This window comes from Thamnophis sirtalis, unplaced genomic scaffold (assembly GCF_051295495.1).
Source record: "Thamnophis sirtalis isolate CommonGarterSnake01/CBP01778 unplaced genomic scaffold, rThaSir2_p1.2 scaffold_4, whole genome shotgun sequence".
Classification (NCBI taxonomy): domain Eukaryota; kingdom Metazoa; phylum Chordata; class Lepidosauria; order Squamata; family Natricidae; genus Thamnophis; species Thamnophis sirtalis.
Window position 1 is genome coordinate 87965472 of NW_028261384.1, and position 23240 is coordinate 87988711.

At 37.7% G+C, this 23240-nt stretch overlaps 2 protein-coding genes across 2 annotated transcripts in view; one reads left to right on the forward strand and one right to left on the reverse strand.

Moving 5' to 3' along the window:
• Nucleotides 1-780: 780 nt before the first annotated feature.
• MRPL35 (mitochondrial ribosomal protein L35) lies at nt 781-4310 on the forward strand. Its single transcript, XM_014076190.2, has 4 exons — nt 781-838; nt 1964-2147; nt 3694-3838; nt 4026-4310. The coding sequence occupies exons 1-4, from the start codon at nt 805-807 to the stop codon at nt 4212-4214; spliced, it is 552 nt and encodes a 183-aa protein (XP_013931665.1). The 5' UTR covers nt 781-804; the 3' UTR covers nt 4215-4310.
• A 4609-nt stretch (nt 4311-8919) lies between these two features.
• Nucleotides 8920-23240, reverse strand: part of REEP1 (receptor accessory protein 1) — a 51762-nt gene continuing 37441 nt past the window's right edge. Inside the window, exons 7-9 of the mRNA XM_087713317.1 lie at nt 14941-14976; nt 10982-11133; nt 8920-9759 (exon numbers count right to left, since the gene is read on the reverse strand). Coding sequence (XP_087569443.1) covers nt 9682-9759; nt 10982-11133; nt 14941-14976 — 266 coding nt within the window. The 3' untranslated portion in view covers nt 8920-9681. The remainder of the gene's footprint in view (nt 9760-10981; nt 11134-14940; nt 14977-23240) is intronic.

Here is a 23240-nt window from a genome sequence, read left to right on the forward strand (position 1 = left end):
AATAGAGACTTACATGGCACATCGTGTTAATTGAATGATTTAATGACATTTAAAAATGCCTGAGATTTCATTTCATATTAAGAAAACAGCATACTAAGTGTGCATCAGATCTGGATATCCAATAATTTTGAATGGATGGGCATAGAAATAGTCCAACATGGTAAATAATTGCTTATACTGTGAACCATGTTTTGCTTAATTGAGATTTAATGAAGAAGCCTGAATAGTGAATAGCATTTATGCAATCATTTATTCAACACACTCGGCCAAAATAAAAAAAAGTATTAGAGTTTAGCATGATAACAGTGGACCAATAAATCAGATAACTAAAACTAACAAGTAATATTCTTGGATTAATTTCCCAAAGAAATTTCCTGACACTTGTAGGAAAAACCCAAATCTTATGACATCTTTGGGATTAACAAATTTATTTTCAGATAGTTTTTTGTGGATCATGTCGAATAGTTCTGTATGAGATTTTATATTTAATAAAATTATAGGAGAATTTTGCGGGTTGCTGTAAGAATTGGCATACAAATATATACGCTAAAGAAAATCTTGAGCTACCTCAAAAAGCAGCAAGTCTACAATCATGAGTTTTTAGTCCTCAGTAGCTTACACATTATACACGTTATTACATTTGATATTATTTTATAATATAATGTGACAAAAAACACGCTCCTGATTTTTTTTTACAAGCAATAAATGAAAAGCGGCAGAATGTTGCGTAAATTCATTTTCGCTTTTGCTTAGTATTGACTCCCTACAGTTGCCGTAGTGAGGCAGGGAGTGCAGGGAAGGAAGATGGCTGCGTTTGGTGCGGTGCGGCGATTTTCAGGTCAGTGGACGACAGGAGAATCCAAACGGAAATTTCTTGGGTCTGGTGGTGCAGGACGAGTAAAGGAACGAAAAGAGATAGCTTACTGCGAAATCTTTGAGCTCATTATAGATGTCTTTAAATCTGTGTAACTGTATCTTTGTATGCAGGGACGATACTACCTGGGATACTGTACAGGGGTGGAGAACTATGGCCCCTGTATGACCTGTGGACATCCAACTCCCAGAATGATTAGCTCTGCTTCCCCACACATCTTAATGTTTTGACACAAGACACAATCTTTAAACAGAATGCATTGCTTATTAGATTTATTACTTAGGAGTAAAATGGGAAATATGGGACAATGAAATTATTGAAAATGAAGGGAGGGGAGAGAGAGAGGAAATCCAAGTCTTCGTATCTAGTCTACTCCCAAAAATTAATATGCCAAAGTATGTATAAAGAAGCAAATTTATCAAAATGAAGTATAAATTCACGTTGGCTTCACACAATTTTCTAGGATATAATTTGATTTGTTTGCTTTCATTTATGGCAATTGAACCCAGTCATAATTAAGAAAAGCATTGCTTAATATTATGTAAAATCACAAACAGAGTATAGCTATAGAAAGCTATAGAATAAAATATTTCTGTTAAACAGCTCAAGAGTTTGGCTTAGTGTTATTGGGTAGTTCCAAATGGTATTTATTTTGATAAAATCAAAACTATATTTTGAATTATGATGTGAACCAGCTTGATAATACTGTAGGGTTTTTTTCATGCATGGCTTTGCTAGCCATAAATACTGAAATGGCTAATTGCTTAATTTGGCTGTTTAAACAGGAAATAATTGGTTTTTTAAAAAAAAATCCTGTCCTGAAGACAGAATGTCAATATCTATATATCTGATTGCTATCTCTTGAGAATCTACTCTTTCTTCAAATCTGCTCCACTGTCATTAAAAATTTTGGCTTCTGAATCCCATTCTGATTCTTAATCGATAGAATAATTTCTTCATATCGCCTCAACATTTCTAAATGGAGAATAATTATGAATGATAATCAGGAAGATGTTTCTGCAACTTGTGCTGAGTTCTTTTACCATGTTGCTCATGTTCTGTTTTGGTGTTTTTGTTTTTGTTTTGTAGGAGTTTTACGATCTTTTTGCTCTTTGGTCCCTTCAGTCTACAGTGGCTCATGCACTGTAACTCCAATTTATCGACTGTCTTCCTTTCATATTTCTCAGAGTCAGATATCCACAAGTTCTATCAAAAAACCTTTTTTATCTTTAGCCAGTCCTTCATCTGGACTTTCCTTTTCTATAACAAACAGGTAAGCGTTGTTTAACAGAGTTGAAATTTCATAAATATGGATTTAGTTTCTTCCTTTATGATTATTTCTTTATTTTAAAAGTGTATAAGGTTTCTCATCTTATGAAACACAACTCTGGACAGCTAACAGCAATAATAAAAACACAGTGATAAAATAGTCCAACAAGCAAAAAGTAAAAATGTAGCACCTAATCCAGAAACTTCCACCCAAATGCACAGTCCTCTAGGCTTTAACATTGGTATCCCAGTGCCAGATTTCTGGAAAGCTAAGAGGGTGAAGACCTGCTGATCTTAAGGCAGACAGTGTTTTGCAATGTCAGTATGTAGTAATGCAGTACTACATATTCTACCATCTTTTTCTTTTCACTATTTTCACAGTCCGGTTTGTAAGATTTTTTTATCAAGAGATAATGATTTATTTATGGTTTAACTACAAAATGTCTGTTTTAATTTCAAATGAAGAGATTTATAATAATGGCTACTCATAATGTCTTTTGTTTGGTTTTAGTTTGTATGTTAAGCAAATCCAGCTAATTGTGACTTATTCCATAAACCACAATTACATAAAATATGGTTAGTACAATGTTTGAATCAATACATTCTTTATGTAATGAAGCAGTTCTTGATCACAAAAACAAAAAGCCCACCCCAATATTCTATTACAGGACTCTGCAGCTCTCAGGCCATGAACTGGTCCTTGACCTGTTAGGAATTAGGTTGCATAGCTGAAGGTGAGCTGGGGACAAGTGAGGAAAAATAAACACTCCCCCCCCCCCCCAAACACACACACCAGTCGATGGAAAATTTGTCTTCCCTGAAATCGGTCCCTAATGCCAAAAAGGTTGGGGACACTGTTCTATTAGATATTCCATTATCGATTTGCTCCATACTGTATTTAAGGATTGAAAATAGTTTTATTTGGCAAAATATCAAGAACTCTACTTAGATGGTTAAAGTAAATATCCCCATAGAGCAGGAGTGTCAAACTCGCAGGCCACGGGCCCTGCATCACATGTTTACCCCAGCCCTGCCCAGTTTGGCGAAGGAGGGAAAAGTCGTGATATGTCATGTGACACCGCCGTGATGCCACGAGTTTCACACCCCTGCTATAGAGCAAAACAATCTCTAGGCATAGTGGTAGCCCATTATAGTGATGGAAGGCCTACATGAAAGTTCTATTTCTAAGCGGTATTGACTTCATTTGTCAGGAAGTATTGCAAAAAGAATTTGAGGTATGAAGTCAGGTTTGATCATAAATATGATTCCATTATGAAGAATTACTGTAAGAATCGGTAAAAGCAAAAATAATTATGAGATTCAAATGTTGAGGGATTGCTTTTTTCAGGAATTCAATTGTCCATTATAAATTAGATTGTTTTTCAGTATCATCTGTATGATAAAAATAATTTTATAAAGACATTTGAGAACAGAAGGAAATCTGTGGAATCATTGATGTACATTTTCTGTGTTACTCGGGCAGGAATTAATTTTATATTATATAAATAGTGAATTGGTTTTATATTTTCTTGATTTGATATAAATATTAGAGTGGCACCTCTGCTTCAGAATATCCTTCATCAGCAAGTAAGGACAGTCATCAGTTTCAGCTTGCGAAAAGGAAAAAGAAAAACTGTGAAACCAGTGATTAAGAGATTTCTCCGGTTGCACTGTGGCCTCTGGCTAAGAAGAAGGGTAAGAATGCTTTCTTCAACTACGGGATTTTTTTATGTGCATGAGTTACCTTTACTCTGTTTATAAAGAAATATAAGACAATCAATATGAAGAATATGCCTCCCTTTCTAGAGGTCTCAACAATTTGTGTTTTTACATATAGGCTTCAGTTTTTTGAGATTTAAATCTTTTGTTCTTTGATTGATAGGCTGGCTACAAGAAAAAAGTGTGGAAAAAAAAGGCTAACCGGATGAAACGCTTGCGGGAACATGTATTCTGCAACAAAACACAAAGTAAGATGCTTGATAAAATGACTACTTCTTTCTGGAAAAGAAGAACATGGTACGCCAATGATCCCTATCAGAAATATCATGATCGTACAAATTTTCACTTGTGAATTGTGAACTGCAATTAATCACTTTATCCTACTTTTTTAGCAATCATGTAGGAAGCTTCTATTAAATTACTTACGTACAATAACAGATTAAATATTTATTGGTGTGTTTTATTTGCACAAACTGATTGATATAGTTTATATGATTTACCGTGGTCTCAAGCATTACGCTAATCTCACTATTTTCTCAATTATTAAATATTTAGAGCTCAGAAATATATACAATAATTATCTCCAAAAACAGGGCTTAGTTTTGAGTGACAGAATAATTGATAGAAGGTCACCAACTGAAGTTCAAATTGACGAGAAACTTTAATTTAACTTTCTATGGTCCTGGTTTGAAACTAATCAGAATGCCACTCTGATTCTCTGAGTATTCTTTAGTATCTCTGAGAGTTCTTAAGAAGCCTTTCAATGACATCATAGAAAGTATTGAGGAGATAGAACATTAAAAAAAAGAGCACTACAAAACCATACAATTAAGCATAATTTTTATTTAGTTTTTATTGTTTTAAATGTGTTTTTTATTCTGTAAGCCACCTTGAGTCACCATGGTCAAATAGGCAGCAATATAAATTAAATAAATGAATGAATAAAATAATATTATTGAACAGAACAGCCATTTCTTTCAGGAAAAAAAAGTTTAAGACTTTATTTCAGTATTTATCAAGCATAGCAAAACATTGACATTTGGAATACTGTTATAGTGTCTGATCACACAATGTATTCTTTAGTGCTCTATGCAATTTGCTATGACTCAAAAGGGGAAAAACACCTTAGTTATCCAGTTTAATCTCAGATGTTAGACATTAATGTAACTTTCCAAATACAGATATGTACCAAATATAAAATGTTAGTGCAAAAAAGAAAAATTACTTATGAAACATTTAGCACATGTACACTTTCGTACATTTAATACATTTATCTTGCAGAGCACATCTTGAAAGCAATAGACCATGTGCACTTGGCTAGGGACCATCCAATATTGTATTCAGGATTTGTTTTGTTTTTCTAAATATCTTATTTAATAAGAATTTTATTTCCTCTTTCCATACCGTGTTTCCCCCAAAATAAGACAGGGTCTTATTTTCTTTTGTCCCCCTAAAATAAGTGCGTGGCCTTATTTTCAGGTAGGTCTTATTATTTTTGAGATGCATGAGACGGTGAGTGTAGTCACCTCATAGCTGCTGCTGTGTTGCAATATTTTGGGGGAGGGTTTATTTTCAGGGGAAGGCTTATTTTAGCACATGCGCTCAAAAGCCCAATTAAGCTTATTACCTGGGGAGGTCTTATTTTCAGGGAAACGGTATATATTCTGTTTAATTTTTGTTTGCAGATTTTGTTTTAATGTGGAGCAGTTTTTCTGCTTAACATTTATATTTATATCCCACCTTTATTATTTTTATAAGTAACTCAAGGTGGCTAACCTACCTAATGCTCCTTCCTCCTATTTTCTCCATAACAACAAACCTATGAGGTGGATTGGGCTGAGTAAAGAGTAACTGGTTTAGTCACCTAGCTGGCTTTCATATCTAAGTCTGATTAGAACTCACAGTCTCTCGGTTTCTAGCATGATGCCTTAACCACTAATTGCATAAGAAATTGCCTTTGAGCAGACAAAAACTATTTCTCCATTTGCCCTCTTAAGTTTTCCTAATTAGCAGCAGCAATTCAAGTTCTTTGGTAGCCTTTTGAGCATCTCAATCTTCTAATTGGAGATGACAATATATCAGTGATATCAATGCCTTCAGTAGGCAAAAAAACATGCTCTCACTGAACATTGCTTTTTGTATCTCAAGAGTGAAGGTTCAAAGACTAAGACAAATATACCAACTTTAGGACCTAAGCAACAGATACTGGTCTGATTATTAATTATCAAAAAACCAAAACTTAATGATCTATTCAAAGAGATCTAAGTATAATATTCATGGCAAATTAATGGGAATGTTATAGAACAGGTTCAGTCTTTTCAATATTTCAGAACAGTTATTGACAGGCACTTCAAGGCCCGAATTCAGTTTTTAAAATAAGGTAAAAAGGAGTGAGCACTATCTTAAGGCTTTTCTGTATGAAAAGAGGTAATCATATACTAGGCTGACTAAAAGTGTTTTTGATCAAAGCAATAATACAGCTAATTTACAAATATGTGTCTAGAATAAAGCGCTATTCAATCAGCTATTTTGGGTTCATGATGCACTCCAGGCAGTTGGAAGGGTGTGGGTGTGTAATTTCCAAATTATGACAATATTTAGCCAAGATTGAAGATGATTATATCAGCCAATTAATTAATCAGGAGGCAAAGATGTCATTTAGCATAGCCAGATTCAACATACTGGCTATGACAGAAATAAACAACTGCTTCAAAAAGGGTAAATCCAAATATTCTATATATCATATTTAGTTGATACTGAGATACTTATTTTTATGGTCTGTGACTATAATAATAAACTAATTACAGATTATGGACTTAAACCATGTACTTATTTCCTCATGAAAAAGAATCTGGATTAGATATTTGGTAAATGTGAGGTATTGTAATACTATGCTAGGTTTGCATTTACAAAGGGTGACAGCAGATAGCAACCTTAGCTATTATGCAGCTAAAAAAGAGAGTCGGCTCTAGTTAGTACTTGGATGGGGATTCCTGTGCAATTCTAGGATGGTGACTACATTGAAAACTGGAAATACAGTTTGGCATGAAGGCAAAGGTATTCTACTTTCACTGATATTTAAAAAGCAGTAGGGCAATGGCCACATAGGTCCCTAGACTCAGGGCAAAGGAACCTTTTTCCTTTATATATTGCAATCTTCTCTTAGTCTCAGTTCATTTTGTAATACTAAAACTGCTATAGCAGGAATGCATTGCTGATGGAATACATCAGATATACGTTCCAATGATGACTCCACATCTGCAGTTCAAGTCATTTCAGACTGAAAAATGTGGAAATTAGAGTTGTCTTGGATGCACATTTCACTTCTGATATTGATCCAAAAAATACTAGAAAATTGAAATAACTATTCATTAAATGTGAACAGTAAAGTACATCATTATATGGAATTGTGAAAATATAATAGTCCCAGTATTTTGGTAGAAAGTATGTGCCTTGAGTTTTCAAATCCCCCAAACTAATGGGTTTTGCTACCTATATCTAACAATTTATTATAGCAGCCAGGACCAATTTGTTTTCAACAATATTGCAGATTAAAAATTTAGTAGAATGTATTATTAGGTAGCCATTCATGATTCTTACTGAGCGATTTAGAAGCATACAGTTCAACTGCAATTAGTTCATTTGCTAGATACAATTAATTTTACAATGAATTCATATGAGAGATAAGGCAATTTCAACAATTTCACTTCAGTATTTACAAAACAAAGTCCAGACCAGTCATATTTTTAATAAACAGCTGATCAAAAAGACATTGATTAGCTTTAATTAAAATAAAGTGTCATAGAATTTGAGAAGAAACATCTTTTTGGCATAAATGAATATAAATTTATCAACTTTTTCCTCAAAAAATCAATTACATAAAACACAATGATAAAACTCTTATGTCTGCTACTGTTTCATACAATAAGGAAGTAGATATATATCAGTGGTGGGTTTCAATTTATTTACTCCCACTACTGCCACTACTGGTTCGCCCGATCCAGGGCGAACCAGCAGAAACCCATCTGTGGTATATATCTATGAGAGAGACAGACAAAATATACCTATAGAATCTTAACAAATATGCAAACTGACACATCAAACATTTTGAGATATCTGTCCTATGACTTAATATTTCTTAATATTGCCATTTAAATTCTTGATTTACTAATTGAAATGGCAACAGGTCCAAATTTGGTTTAAATGGAAGATAATTTTTTAATTTTTTTTTCATATAGTGCTATCAATGTGTTGCTGATATATAACAATGGGATTATTATTATTTTTTTTGCATTTTAAAAGCGTTAGGAAGTTTCGACCTTATACTGAAGCATGCTAGGAAAAATCCTATATATTTACTTCAGATATCCACTTTATACAGTAAGGTTGACTATGGAGAGTAAAATACAGTCATTTCAGAATCTCGCCTGAAAGATTAGATTAGTGCTGTCATACACAATCTATTTATCTTCAGTGTCAACATGTTTTTATGTTCTACAGTACTTTTGTTTTTAATGAGATAGCTACAAAGGCAAACACAAATGTTTATAGTATCATCTTCAAGATTTCATGCTTTACACATATAGGAGACATCAATCCAAAGCTAAAATACATCAATCCTAGTATGCTTTCCTTGTTTCAAACTTTTCTATAATTACAAACATACTATCTAACTACAGACTGTTGTAATCTATACCAGAAGCTATATTACTGCTGAAATCTCTGAACTTCTCTAAATTAAATGCTAATGTGTGAGCTGGGAGAATGACAGGACTAAAATCATAATTATGACTTGCACCTTAGCATTCATTACTGCAACTGTAGTACAGAGCCAAGGTGGCACAGTGGTTAAATGCAGCACTGCAGGCTACTGCTAGATCAGCAGGTCAGCGGTTCAAATCTCACCGGCTCAGGGTTGACTCAGCCTTCCATCCTTCCGAGGTGGGTAAAATGAGGACCCAGATTGTTGGGGGCAATATGCTGACTCTCTGTAAACCGCTTAGAGAGGCCTGAAAGGCCTATGAAGCGGTATATAAGTCTACTGCTATTGCTACAGTATTATCTAACTGTACCAATGTGTTTTTATACAATGCATTTCTTAATAGCACAATTCCAGCTCTATTAGTGTGAATGCAATGTCTACCTGATTTCATAGTAACGACATCAGTCTTTAGAAGGTTTTGGCATCAAATCAAAGATTCATCAGTGGTATAGTCCTATAAATATGTTTCTCATTTCTACATTTCTAAGACTGTGGGTCTGCTTTTATACAGATTTAGTGACAGAATAAACAGTAACTAGCCCCATAAATGAATGCACAGAAGAAATAGTAACATTTAGATTTGTTTTTACATTTTCACTACTTGTATTGTACAGTCAAAACAATCTTAATACATCATTCACAGTCTGAAAAATCTGTGGCCCCTATTGGTCCACATTATAATTATTTTTAAGCCCCCAAATAAATATGATTTTGAAACAGATAAAAATTCATTTTCTAAGTTTATTAACAGAGCTAAAATCATGTAATTTAATGGTTACAAATACTGAACCCCATCACTGTAACTGGGGAGAGGGGACACTACTCTGCAAAGAAATCGAAGGGGAGAGCAAGAAACATTGCTTCTGCAGTTAAAACTACAGTGTAACGCAACACAAGTGGCAGCATAGGAAAAGGAGAGCAAGAAAGTTCATTTCTAAAATGCTACAATATCACAAACATCCCTCTCACCACTGTCCCCTCCCCCCTCACATACAATAATGTAGATCTTTTAAGGCAGAAGAGAGGCATTCTGTGGATCTTGGTGCTGGATGGTTCATCACACACTCGTGGTTTCAGTGGTAGAAGATGAGGTACATTTTTTCCTGAAACGAGGTCTAAGGCTCCTAGGCGGTGCCTGCAAAAAGCATAACACAAAAAATGATTATGCCATGCATATAATTTTAACAAAGCAACTTAATGTAAGTATTTAGCAAGTATGAATAATCATCTCTAAAAAGCAACCTGGATTTTCAGGAAAATAGGCTGAACAAATGTTACTCTTGGTACAAACATAATCTGCTGCTTTGATAGAATGCAATAGGATTATACGGTCTATAAATCATTCTAGCCAATTTATTATTCTAACAAATATGGGCATTGGAAATTACAATCCTGCGTGGTTGGCAAAAGCTAATTAAAGATATTATGTTCACATAATGTTGCATTGTTTTAATTTACCATGTATTTGTTGATATGCATTTTTTATCCTGCCTATTCTCCAGGAGTTCTCCAGAACACAACCCTTTATTCCCACATAGCAAACTCAAATATAGTTTTGAGTTGAGGATAGGTGACTGGCCCAAACTTACTCCATTAGTGCCCATGGCTGATTTGAACCTGTGTCTCCCGAGGATTATGTTAGTTCCTTATCTACTATTCCACAATATTCCCACCGCAGTGCCAAATTAGATTTTCAGTGATAGCTTGAAACAGTTTGGGATGAAACGCACAGTTCAAACTTAATAGGCTGGCAGTTTATAGCTACACAACGTAACATTTCATTGGAAATAATGCAGTATGCTTTAGTACCAAACTGGATTTTGCCTCTGCCCAAATGTTCTTAACAACCTGAATCAACATTCCTACATCGGCTCTGCTAGAGGATACAGTCAATTGTAAGTCACATAATGAATATGCCTGTTGCTATGGTTCTGGTATAGTCAAAGCTGTGGAACATATCTTTAGATCTCCACAACTCCATTACAGAATCTTCTCTCTCCATAACTACATTCTTCTGTGACTCAGAAGCCTATTATGTTTCACTCAATATGTCAGGCTGATTACAGCCCATTAAAGAGGGGAAAAAATTAGCCATCACTGCTTTCTAATGTTTAACATATTTTATTCTAACACTGTAACACTAACATTCTAACACTATATAAATACACCTATTTTCTAAGCCTTTCTCTTCCCTGTTTAACCATGACTTGCTACTTTCATAACCAAAGGCAGACATTCCAGCTGTGGAGAGAATTGTCTGCCACTATTCAAAAGTAAGAAACAAATCCCAGAAGTCCTACAAAAAACATTATTACAAGTAAGTGTGGCTTTAAAGCCTCTTTCCAATGTGGAAGTACCTCAATGATTGGGTCCTTTGGGGGGGAACTTTTAGGCTTGGGTGTGCTATCCAATGAGCCATTCTCTTCATTCTCTGACAACACAATGTCAGTTGGTTTAGAGTTTGCTTCAAGTGGCTTTTCATTCTTTGCCTCACCATCTAGTTGAACCACTTATAGCATCCATTTAACATCTAAATAATGAAGAGAAACAGGATATGGAAGGTCATAGAAGGTGGCCAGCAAACTGACTTTCAGCAGCCATTGTCCAGGCCATGCTTTCTCCAGAGATAATATGGAGTCAAATTACATAATGTGATTTATCAATCATTTAAGCTGTATGCTGTTTAGTGGTTAGTTGTTTTAGTTGTTAAAGGGGTTTAGCTTTCCTAAGTTTTGTGTTTAACTCCAACTCACATAATCTCCAGGAAAAATTGTTTACCATTGAATGGCAGGAGTCCCCAACTTTTTTTGCCACTTGTTGCCACAAATGTTAGCATACTTGAAAATCAAATATCATGAGAATAACTGCCACAATAAGCATGGCCAACAACAAAATATCAATTTAAGAGAAAGCAAGTTGATGAGAATGTTCCCTCCTATCCTCTCTAGCCCTCCGTCCAGGCTATCTTTTCTTTTCTGGAAAAGTGTGCACATTTTTTAAAAAATGGCTGCAGCACTGAACCATTTCCAGACAATTTGTAGCATCATCTTCCTTCCTTCCTTTCTTCCTTCCTCCCTCCCTCCCTCCTTTCCCTTATTAAGCCCCTACCATTCTGTCTCAACTATGTTTGTTGAAACCACAAGGCTGGAGAAAGCCTGCACACCAGAGGAGCCATCACTCTTCCCTCACTATTTGTACACTTCCCCAAGAACACACCAGAACACATAATGTTCTCTCTACTGATTAAATTTTGTTTTTCTTGCAACATATGATAAACATGATAAAACAGTTATAAAACATTATGAACAACTTAGAAAGCATTATAAAGAACTGCTGTGTTTATAACTATGTAAAGCAAGCCCAATAAAAAGTCTCATATGTTTTGTTATTTAATTAAGGTACAAAACATCCCGGCAGATTTGGCACATCTCAATTAATCAATAGTACGTATTAGATTTTGTCAATTTTTTAATGCATGCCTTATAGAAACAGCATTAGAGACATCCTGATTGGAAGAAAAACTAAAGATGTGTATCTATAGTCATTCTACTGCTAATCAAACAAAGACAACAAATATTATTTATACCACACACAATAATTGTATATATGTATGCATACTATATATTACGAGTTAAAAGTAAGCATTTCTTAGTTATATAATGCATTCTTATGCATTCCTGTTTGGAAGTTACTCGTGCAATCAGTAGCACTTACATCAGAGTTCCAAAATAGGTATATAGGGAAGGAAAGAAAGACAATAAAAATAATGAGCAAGAAGAAAGCATTTGCTAGCATATGTAGCCATATTCCTTGGCTCAGAAAAGTTTTTGAGCATAACAATGTTTTAATAGTATTAAATATTTAAACATTATTCAATTTATTGATTTAGTTATAGAAAGTATATAATGTAATAATTATACTAAATAACTTTATATAATTTTAAATAATATAAAATTCCAAAGATTTATGAAGCAAATATTCAATGCAGGAATCATAGGGGCACAAAAATGTCACTTAAAATAATTCTAAATTGTAAAACCACCATAAGTATTCTGCTGATATTAAATATAAACAGACACATCGTTGAATTTTTCCTTATCAGACAAAGCAAGCAGATGCTGAATGTTAAAGCAGAAGAAGCCTTAGGATATCATTAGATTCTTGTTTGCTTTCCTACACACAATGTTGTAAAATAAAGTTCCCAAATATAAAGGTATAAAATGCAGATGCAGTACAAACATTAAAGGGAATACATTAACATTTTTCCCTTTTTAGTTGATTACTAAAGTTATCTTTAAAATAGGGATGAGGAATCTTTGGCCCTCCAAATCTTACTGGAAATATCCAAGAACTGACAGTAGAATTAATGAATTGTATCAAGATATACTAGGAACTATAATTCAACAACTTTTTTGAAGGTTGCAGATCCCCAATTTCTACCCCTAAAACCCCACAGTTCATTTTTGGCCCTCAATCTCCCTATATGATAGGGCCTGTTATTTGCATAGGGGATTAAGGATAAAAGTCTCACAAAGAGATTCACTGCACTTCTTGCAAAACTTGACCACCCCAAATCAAGATGAATTTCTCCACCCCAAATCGAGATGAATTAAAAAGCAAATAGAAAGCTTCTGGCAGTCTGATCACCCCAAATCGAGCTGACCACCCCAAATCGAGCTGAATTAAAGAGCAAATAGAAAGCTTCTGGCAGTCTGATCATTAAAAGTCCCCTCCCCAATTGCATGTCCCTTACCATACTGGACTAAAATGATACATCCTGCCTATTTTACTGATAATAAATATAGAGCACAAGGCTTTTATTCCAAAGGAAAATAAATCCATGGCACAAACTTGAAGGAAAGTCATTCAAAGAAGCAAACCAAACAGAACAAGAGATATAAGCAACTGAAATTTGAACCCCATGCAAAGCAGACTACTCCATGGAAAGACTTAGCATAGCCATTTTATAATAGGCATAATTTCCAATTGAATTATACAGCAAATTATATTTATTATAAAAATAGAATAAGTTTATTATTTTGCAACTTTACATATGCTATGTGTTATATATATACCGGTGCGCACATACAAACACACACATACATAGAAGCAAGGTTTCATTTGTTAGAATTGGTGCAACTCCCCACACCACAAGTTGGCATTGACCTCTGCCTGTTGTTTTTCTCCAATGCATGTGGAGAAGGGACCAAAAGGGAGCTAGCCATATTAGTATATGATGAAATACCAATATCAATGCCAATATTTTATGACCAGAGAGGTTTCATCTTTTTCCTCACTGAGTAATTCTTCTAATCTTGAATGTCAGCTTAAAAAAACCACATGCTGCCAAACTATAACTTTGGACATTCAGTTTTGCCCAGCGATTAAAAGTGGATACCCTTCCTTCATCAGAGTTTTCAGTGGCATCCAGATCTGTTTATCTCATTTCCATCATATTCAGTTTGGGGCTGACATCATTCCCCCTATTATTTTCAAGTGGAAAGGGTAAAAAAGGAGTCAACTGATTAAAGTGGTAGCTCCCTGGAAATAAAAAAGAGGCTTTGAGAAAGGGATTCATACAATCTTATTTTGGTTCCATTGGCTGTTCTAATTTAGCCTATTAGCTAGTCAAGATTTCCTCATTCCTGTCCAAAATGATATTTCCTTAATATGAGTTCTTCAATGCTGTTTCAGAAATGGCAGCAGCTGGCTAAGATTGTCTGAGCCGATATAAGTGGGGTCACTTATATCATGCTTTTGGCAAATTTTCACTCATAGCAAACGGTGAGTTTAACTTTACAGTTGCCACATTCATTTAATTACTACCACAAGAAATGTAAAACTGGGTTGAACACGTGATGGACCCATTTCACAAGCATTGCAAGTTGCGACTGTAATAGCCAGGCTCCCTTATGATAATAACTCAAGGACTATTGCTATCAAGAGACACCTAGTAAGTCATCTTGATTTAGGATTTGTTTGAAAAATATGCTATCAGAGATTACATTTATTAACCAAAGTTATCTATTCTTATTCAGTGAGAATCACATCAAAGCAAATCCTAAATTTCAATGTTATATGTCTAAAGACCCTAACAGTGTTATTCAAAACTTGTGTGCAAAAAAAGCATTTCTCAGCCAGAATTGCAGACTGGTAGTGTAGCTCATAGGTAGCTATCTAAATCACACCAACAACCATTTAAGACTGAATTGTTAATATTAGGATACAATATTGCAAATATTATAATTCAGATAAAACTGCAAGAATTAATGCTTATAAAAGACATACAGACTGCATAAAAATAATCCATACTCACCTTGCACAATTTGACAAACTGAACAACATGTATATTCTGAAAAAAAGAGCCACATATTTAAAAATGCTTTTTTCCCCGTTTGTGGAGTCCTTGGTTCTTTCTGAGCTTTGATGTTTATTTGCAGACACTTCATTCTCCAATGGTTATACCATCAGTGCAAGTGAATATGGGGTTTTCTCCTATTTATATACAGTAATTTGCCCTGCTAATTTTACTGGGACTATAGTTTTGTTCTTGTAATTTTTTTATTAGGGTATTATTTCCTGCTTGATGTTTGTCTGATGTTGATTCCTACTTATTCAGATATTGGCTACTGCAGAAGTTGTCTCCTCCCACCCTTTTAGCTTTTTATTATCTCTTTTGGTTTGTATATATATATATATATATATATATATATAGATAGATAGATAGATAGATAGATAGATAGATAGATAGATAGATAGATAGATAGATATTGATATATTGATATATATATATATATATATATATATATATATATATATATATATATATATATATAGATATAGATATAGATATATATATTGATATATATATATTGATTGATATATATTGATATATATATTGATATATATATTGATTGATATATATTGATATATATATATTGATTGATATATATTGATATATTTATATTGATTGATATATATTGATATATATTGATATGTGGGAATGACTTTGAGAGACAAGGCAATGATATACCACCAACAAAACAGTTAAAGGGCAATTTAGTATGTAGCAAAAATGTAGATCGGCAAGAGGTTCAGAAGAGACTCTCCCTAATTTTGAGATTGTAAAGGGGATAGAAGGAGAGTACGTAAGATTTTAGTAACTTTGTGTTTCCTACTACATCTCCCTAGTAAGGCTGACATCAATCTTGTAAGTCTCATAATGTCTTTTAAAGACAGGTTTTTTTTAGAATGGCTGATTCCCAAGGGACTTCATTATCCACCAAACATCTTGCAGCAGCATTGTTACAACATCAGCAGCAGATAGATGCATGGATGAGCAATTTTCAAAATGTCATTTTATAATTAACTCAATAGCTGGGGTAGTATTTATTTCAAGCTGCAACAGCACATGCAGAATGCTGAACTTTCCAACTGAATGCAAGTAAGTAAATTTGCTAAAGGAAGCAGTGGGCAAATGAGCAATACTATTCACTGTGAGGGTTCATCCAGCCTTCCGTTTCACCGGCATTGGCACCAACTTTTTTTTTTTTTTTTTTTACCAAGGATGTAACAATGCATGCAGCAGCTACCCTGGAGGAAAAGAAAGGAGCCCCCTGCATTCTGCTCATGGCTACAAAGACCTGAACAAAGTGACAGTTAGAGATCATTATCCATTTAAAGGCATTTTAGATATAATAGACCAACTGTAAAAGGCACTCATCTTTACAAAAGTAAAATTTAGAAGTGTTTTCAGCCTAATCAGAATGAAAGATGGACATGAACAATGTTCCCTCTAATTTTTTTTCAGTGCGTGCGGAAAAGTATAGTGTTTGAGCGACACATTTTCATGCCTGAGCACCTGAATTTTTTTCACAGATGTCACCCAAGACAACAATGAAATCAGTGTTATTTGAAACTCAAAGTTATGTTTATTCAAGGTACCCGCTTAATTAAAAGTGTTATATAATATATAACTATATAATATATATAGTAAATTGAGGACTACTTGTATTCAAGTTCAATGGATGACTCTCTATGGGGAAAGGATCAAAACTTCCCTCTATCCACATTTTCCATACTATGAATTACTTTACATGCTTTATACTTCCCCCCTTACTATCCAATAGTCTGCAGTGATATTAGCAAGTTATGAATAAATTACCCATTGATGTAGATTAGCAATTTGGGTATATAAACCTATTTATTGAGTTGCATGTATACAACATTTATATATTGGCTGGCTGTAAATTATATTTAACCATTTGTTTTTATATGATGATCCAAGAACTGGAACCATTTGCTGTATCAATGCTATGGATGGTAACACCTAGCTGACCATGGCTGATCCCCAAAAAACTAGTAGACTCTTTACTGCTGCCAAAACAATCTACATGGAGGTTAGGCCAATTTGAACTTGCTAAAGAAATCTGATCAGTCACCTTTGAGAGGATGAACCAACAGAAAATAAAGTTGATTTTCAATATATTAAATGGCTCATTTAATATACAGCCCTTTCATATGCAAATAGTATAATAATGCATGGAATGTGTGATGATTTGTAAGTACTAATTTTCAGACGTAAAAATACAAAGATGCATAAAAGATGCGAACCAATACCGTAGGTTAGTTTTCTGTTTCCTGAAAATTATCCCTTTCTTCTCTTGTGCCATTGGTAAAAAACCAGAAGACTAATTCAAAACATTTAAAAAGAAAATACATAATGACAGCATGAAAGTGTCAGCAAAAGCCTCCCCCTGACAGATAAGGGAAAGAGGTATATTACCCTACAGTTTCAGAATCAACCAGAAAGAAATCCCCTCCCAGACTAAACGTGTGTGTGTGTGTGTGTGTGTGTGTGTGTGTGTGTGTGTGTGTGTGTGTGTGTTTCGCACCTATACTTTGCAATAGATAAGTGCAACAGACCGATTGGGATCCTGAAATCCAACCACTTCCCCTAAGGCAGAGTACTCTAATGTGCTTCCAGCAGCCCTTTGGGGCTGGTGGTCCTGTTCCCGATTATCACAAGGAAGCTCTGCTCCGTTAAGTGGAGATTACTTTCAGGAAAACAATTTGCGGACTCGCTGCCTGCCTTATGCACTCAGAGCTTCAAAAAACAGTCCCGGATAGACGCCAGTAAGTGACGGGGGCTGCAGGTTCCGGGAGATTGAAGCGCTCCGCTCTCCCCTCAGGAAAAGAGGAGGCAACCACCAGGAGCAGCTCCAGTGCCAGCCAAACCACACAGCAAAAAGGATGCGACGTGCCCATCCAAACTGAGGCAGAGCCGCCACTGCCGCAATTCCCTCTCTACTGCCGCCTCCCTCCCGTCCATCACACATTTCCTTCTGCGGAGGCTGAATCTACCCCCAAGACGCTCCCTCCTTTTATTCATGACCGCCTTTAAGTTGCTCATGGTGATTGGCTGGGCCTGCCGAAAGACGGATCTGGCTTGGCAGCGCAGCCACTCCTTGACAAGCTTGAACAGAGGCCTGGGCCAGGGGTTGCTAGTGGTGGCGGCTGGGGAGGATTTTTAGCTGCCGAGCTTGTCAATTCCTCTTGGTCATAAATTGCATGGCGTCATTTCGGCTTCATTGCTCGTCCCAGCTGGGCAGTTTCGTTTTGGGGGAGGAAGGCGGCTGGTAGAGCCGAGGATTTATCATGCTAAAAAACACTGAGCAGCAGTTGGAAACTGCTGCGCGGCATTTTCTTGACATGTGCGCGGCCGCGCAACCACGCACCTTAGAGGGAACAGTGGACATGAATATTTGTATAGCAGTCAATACTATATTAGCTTTGAATACACGGTGATGCCTGTCAGCCCTGTTAATCATGAATGAAATATTTTCAGATGATTTAGACAAATACATTACAGTATATTTAGGTGACATTTTGGTTTATTCTGAAGATCCTTCCTTGCATGTCAATCATGTCAGAAATATATTGCAAAAACTATAAGGAAAAATCTTTGCCAAGTTAAAAACAAAAGTGCATAGTCAATATGACTATTTCAAACATGTAATTTTAAGTAAAGGGATACAGATTGATCCGGCAAAAACATAGAAACACCCATAATGTAAAAATATGCAACCTTTTGGGTCTTTGCTACCTTCTACCAAAAATTCATCCCTAATTTTGTTGATCGTGCAGAATTGCGGTTTCAGTTGTTAAGAAAGAATCAGCATTCTCCTGGTCAACTCAAGAACAAATAGCATTTTAAGAATAAGAAGTACTGTTTTCTTTTCACACCTTTCTCTGCCATCACAGCCCCTCTGTGGTATAGATAGATGGCACAGAAGTGGTATTAGAAGAAGTCCTGTTCTAACTGGAAAAAGAAGGAGTGGCAGATCTATTGCCATTTACCTTTTAATCAAGGTGCCCTGATCAGCAGAAAATGACTATGATACTTTTAAATACCACGTTTTCCCCAAAATAAGACCTCCCTGGATAATAAGCCCAATTGGGCTTTTGAGCGCGTGTGCTAAAACAAGCCCTCCCCAAAAACAAGCCCTCTCCTAAAATATTTAACTGCCTGCACAGCCGCCATTTTCTAGTAGAGGGAAATGCCCCATGCGCTCCACATGCACCTGCCATCCATGCAAACGGCCTCACAGAGGCTGCACCCGCAAACTCTAGCTACAGTGCCCCTTCTCTTAGTAGCAGCCACAAAAAGATCTGCAGGCCCAGCAATGCTAAGGCTGGCAAGAGCGTGCCAGAAACAGAGACAGAACTTCCAGCCCTCTCTGGATAGCTGATCCACAGGCCGACGTTAAATGGCCTCCTGCACCTCAAAAATAATAAGACCTCTCTCAAAATAAGGCTAACTGCTTATTTCAAAAATCAAAAGAAAATAAGACCCTATCTTAAAACACGGAGGTATTTGCTGATGGTAAAAATTCCCTTTCAGCCATGCAGACATTTGTTGGACGGAATTGCCTATACAAATTCCCACAGATCATATGAATTTGATCAAACCTTAGCAAATCAGGCACACTTTTTCTTCCATTTGATTTTTACATCTTCTACATTACAGGCTCCCAAAACAAATTTCTAAACATCCTCTCAAATAAGCTGGAACATAATATGCCACAGTCACCTATGAACAATGTTCTAGTCATACAACATTTAGTCAAGCAATAAATGAGGCTCACCTGAAAACAGTGAACCAGAAAGAGAGATTGTTGATTTATTAGGGATTGGGATTAGTGCATAGCAATATTGGATGCTTATTCCAGGACCCCAATGGATGGCCTCCAGGAACCAACGATTGTGTGCCTTTCACAGTAATAGGAGGGCAGCTATTGCACAACGAATATCTATATATTCCTCTTCCCCTAGGGGGAATAGTATGACAGCTGTGCCATAAAAACAACAGGATACTGGAGGGTGTGTGTGTGTGTGTGTGTTGTGTTGTGTTGTGTAAAACCCAACACAGAGGTCTCAGTGAGTTCTGGTCTTGCCCCTGTGCAGCCATTAAAGATTGTGTTTCTTCTTGTCATATCGGTCTTTCAGTAAACTCATTTGGTATTGGTATTTGGTATTTATTCGATTTGTAAGCCTCCCTATTCCCCGAAGGGACTCAGGGCGGCTGAACAAAAACCAGGGGAAGGGGAAAAACAAATACAGAAAGTAAGACAAACAGGACAGTGATACAACAGTTTAAAAAAGCACAGCAAGCACAGCAAATTCGAGTAGTGGGGGGGAATTCAACCCCAGGCTTGTTGGGACAGCCAGGTTTTAACGGCTGTCCAGAAGGCCTGAAGGGTGGTGAGGGTCCGAATCTCCACAGGAGCTCGTTCCAAAGGGCTGGAGCAGCCACAGAGAAGGCCCTCCTCCGGGTGGTCGACAGCATTGGCCGGCAGATGGAATTCGGAGGAGGCCTAATCTGTGGGATCTAATGGGTCTATGAGAGGTAATTGGAGGTAATTGGCAGGAGGCAGTCTCTCAAGTACCCAGGTCCAATACCATGTAGGGCTTTATAAGTAATAACTAGCACCTTGAAGCGGATCCAGAGACCAATAGGCAACCAGTGCAGCTCGCGGAGGATAGATGTGACGTGGGTGTACCGTGGCGCACCCACAATCGCTCGTGCGGCTGCATTCTGGACCAGCTGAAGTCTCCAAACACTCTTCAAGGGCTGCCCCATGTAAAGCGCATTGCAGTAGTCCAGTCTTGAGGTCACAAGGGCATGAGTGACTGTTGTAAGATCCTCCCGGTTCAGGTAGGGACGCAATTGGTGCACCAGGCGAACCTGGGCAAATGCCTCCCTGGTCACAGCTGACAAATAGTGATCTAAGGTGAGCTGTGGATCCAGGAGGACTCCCAAATTGCAAACCCTGTCTGAGGGGCGTATAATTTCACACCCCCAGCCTGAGTGATGGAATACCTTGCCAATTTGTGGGAGGAAAAAACACAAGCCACTCGGTCTTGTCAGGATTGAGGGCCAGCTTGTTAACCCCCATCCAGACCCTCACATCCTCCAGGCACTGACACATCACGTCAACTGCTTCACTGAGCTGGCACGGGGCGGACAGATACAATTGAGTATCGTCCGCATACTGGTGGTATTTTATCCCGTGCCGTTGTGATCTCTCCCAGCGGCTACATGTAAATGTTGAACAGGAGGGGGGACAGGACCGACCCCTGCGGCACCCCATAGTTAAGGGGCCTAGGGGTCGACCTCTGTCCTCCAACCAACACCGACTGCGACCTGCCTGAGAGGTAGGAGGAGAACCACCGAAAAACGGTGCCTCCCACCCCCACATCTCGAAACCGCCACAGAAGGATACCATGGTCGATGGTATCGAAGGCCGCTGAGAGGTCCAGGAGCACCAGAATGGAGACCTGGCCCCCATCTCTGGCTCTCCAGAGATCATTGGTCAGTGCGACCAAAGCAGTTTCCGTGCTGTAGCCAGGCCTGAAACCAGATTGGAAGGCATCTAGATAATCGGCTTCTTCCAAGGACCACCGGAGCTGAGAGGCCACCACTTTCTCAACAACCTTCCCAACAAAAGGGAGATTGGAGACTGGATGGTAGTTATTTAAAATGGCTGGATCCAAGGATGGTCTCTTCAGTAGGGGTCTCACCACCACCTCCTTTAACGGGTGGGGGGAGGACCCTTCCTGGAGAGACGCGGTCACTATATCCTGGATCCAGCCCCGTGTCACCTCCCTGCTGTTCGCAACCAGCCAGGAGGGTCACGGGTCCAGTACATATGTGGAGGCACTCACTGCTCCGATGGCCTTGTCCACTTCCTCAGGAGTAACAGACTGGAAACAAATCCAATGATGTTGCTCAAGACCCTCCCACGGTACCTCGGCTGGCTCTGCGCAATTGGAGTTCAGGTTTGCCCAAAGCCGAGACACTTTATCCGTGAGAAATTGGATGAACTCCTCAGCCTTACCTTGTAAAGGAGTGCCCGAATCCCTCCCTTTAAGGAGGGAACGGGCTATCCTAAACAAGGCGGCTGGACGTGACTCAGCGGAAGCTATCAGAGCGGCAATATGAGGTTTTTTTGACGTCTGAATTGCCTGGTGGTAGGCTCTGTTTGCAGGATTTTAATAGTGCTCGGTCTGACTCGGACTTACTGCATCTCCAGTGGCGCTCTAGGCGTCTCTTTTGGCGCTTCATCTCCCGGAGTTCCTCAGTAAACCAAGGAGCCTTCCTGGATCCACTGCCTCGGATTGGCCGTAAAGGCGCAATCCGGTTAAGGGCCCCTGCCGCTGCCGAGTTCCAAGCAGCGACAAGCGTCCCAACTGAATCACGGGCGAGAGTATCAGGTATAACACCAAGCACTGTCTGAAAGCCCATAGGCTCCATAAGGCGCCTGGGGTGGAACCACCTAATCGGTTCCTCCTCCCTATAGTGGGGGATCGGCCTCCGAAAGTCAAGCCTCAGTAGGCAGTAGTCCGACCACGACAGGGGCAAGATCTCAATACCCCTCAGACCAAGATCGCAATTCCACTGGTCTGAGAGGAATACGAGGTCAAGTGTGTGATCCGCCGAGTGAGTCTGATCCCGAATTACTTGGGTCAAGCCCATAGCTGTCATGGAAGCCATGAACTCCTGCGCCCCATCAGAGTGCTCACCGAGCACTTCTTGGTAAATGGATTGAATTATTGCAGCAACTAGTCACTCTCTCAAAGCCCTGGAACCATTTCTCCTAGATTTTATCACCAATCTTCCCCCAATGCAAAGATATATAAGCATACTGGTAGCGGTGGATTTACCAAAGTCGGTCATTTTATGATCTTGAAAAGGATCTCCTAATGTCCCAGGAAATGGCTCAGCTTCTTTTGGACCACATGTCTGAAATTACATGATTGAAGATTTGGTCAATCATGTAACTTCAGACAATGAAAATGCAAATTTCCAAATTTGGGAAGGCCCTCTTATTAATTTTTTTTTAAAACAAATTGAGGGATTCTTGGTGCTCTCTTGAGCTTGGTAGTTTCCTTGCAGACATTTCACTACCCAAACTAGGTAACATCATCAATGCTACTTCATTTCTCTTCCTTGTATCATCTGGCCCCAACAGAGAATCTGAAATGGTTAATTAACTGTGACAAGATGTACTATTTCATATCGGCAAGGCAACTGATCTTATAGCTCTTCCTTAC